We start from the raw sequence: 1420 nt of genomic DNA, 5'->3' as shown, positions 1-1420 counted from the left end.
TGCATGAAAACTAATTAAATTTATATTATAATAATTGAGAAAAATCCAATACATGTAATTGTCATCGTCTTACAATATATATTGTATGCAAATAGGTTTACATAAAGTCATTGTCATGTGTTAATTATCCACTTAATTGTATATTCTATATATTATTCCAAAAAGAAGCTCCTCAAAGCAATAAAAGCCAGCCAATAAATTAAATATAAAACTAAGATAACAAGATTATGTATTTAATACACCTATCGAACATGAAAAGGACATAAACGTTGACCAAGCAAACACATAAAATACCTTAGAGAAATTAAATTGTATAATTCACAAATTAAAAGTTTTCCATCCCTCCCTCTTCCAAATCCCACTTCAAAAATTTCTCCAACAATTAACTGAAGCTAAGAAGATGTCCAATAATTCCACTTCTCAATCAAAAGATGGTTTTGATGCTAGTGGTTTCACATATGGCGTAGCATTCATACTAGGTTTGATCTTCTTACTTGCTACCATAGCTTTTGCATGTTTTCGCATTCGCAGAATTCGAATTCCTAACATATTTAACATAGTAGCCGGTGTTCCTCCGTCGTCACAATCTCATCGAACATTGGAACACCACGTGGATATTCGTATCGACACGAGTTATGAGAATTACCCTAAGATGCCATATTCCGATGAGGTAAAGAACAAAAATGGTGTTGTGGGTGGATGCACCATATGCTTAGGCGACTATAAAGAGAATGAGATGTTGAGGGTTCTTCCTGGTTGTGGCCATGCCTTTCACCAAGCTTGTGTTGATCCATGGCTCATGTTGCACTCCACATGTCCCATATGCCGAAAATCATTGCCTCAAGCTCCATAGACCATAGTATAGTCCTAGATCAATATCTTATAGTACTTTAATTTATTGTAAGCTACTTTGGAGGTATTTAGATTCATGTATAATACGGTTCACTCACCTAAATAATACCTATTATGATTATTCGGTGAGCATTTTTCAGAACTTTGTGTGTATAGGATATGTAAGTAAACATGGATGTATTTGTTTATTTATTTGACGGGGGTATACATATAATGTATATATTTGCTTATTCTGTGCTTATTCATGAAATTATATATTGGGATGTATTATTAAGATGTACAATGAAGAGTGTTTATTTATAGGTTAATAATNNNATAACACAAGATATACCTAAATATTAAATTAACAAAAATATTATATGTATATAGAAAGGGAAATTTTTTTTGGTGAAAAATGAAGTTGGATATAGAAACAAATTGTAATTAAATTTTTAAGAAGAATGTGTATTGTACATGATATTTTTATGTTTTAATATTTTTTTATTGTAAAACAAATAATCTTTCTTTTTTACTCAACTTTTCTCTTTAACATATAGTATTATTGTTCTAAAAGTTACCTGAAACAAGT

The 1420-nt window shown here is 30.4% G+C and overlaps 1 protein-coding gene across 2 annotated transcripts; it reads left to right on the top strand.

The window, feature by feature from the left end:
* Window positions 238-1077, top strand: LOC107616940 (putative RING-H2 finger protein ATL71). Of its 2 annotated transcripts, none has more exons than XM_021110260.1 (2): window positions 238-479; window positions 564-1077. In XM_021110260.1, the coding sequence occupies exons 1-2, from the start codon at window positions 401-403 to the stop codon at window positions 851-853; spliced, it is 369 nt and encodes a 122-aa protein (XP_020965919.1). In that variant the 5' UTR covers window positions 238-400; the 3' UTR covers window positions 854-1077. The 2 variants fall into 2 exon arrangements, with proteins under 2 accessions (XP_020965919.1, XP_016174295.1); XM_016318809.2 differs by having other exon boundaries at window positions 561-1077.

Source organism: Arachis ipaensis, chromosome B09 (assembly GCF_000816755.2).
Source record: "Arachis ipaensis cultivar K30076 chromosome B09, Araip1.1, whole genome shotgun sequence".
Lineage (NCBI taxonomy): Eukaryota > Viridiplantae > Streptophyta > Magnoliopsida > Fabales > Fabaceae > Arachis > Arachis ipaensis.
The sequence above is the reverse complement of the archived record's forward strand: the minus strand, read 5'-3'. Positions and strand labels throughout refer to the sequence as shown.

Bases quoted from the DNA above. Each gene is read 5' to 3' on its own strand.
- LOC107616940 (XM_016318809.2), top strand. From the start codon at position 401: ATGTCCAATAATTCCACTTCTCAATCAAAAGATGGTTTTGATGCTAGT. The intron at 480-560 runs GTTTGATCTTCT...TATTTAACATAG, and splicing joins TGGCGTAGCATTCATACTAG to TAGCCGGTGTTCCTCCGTCG.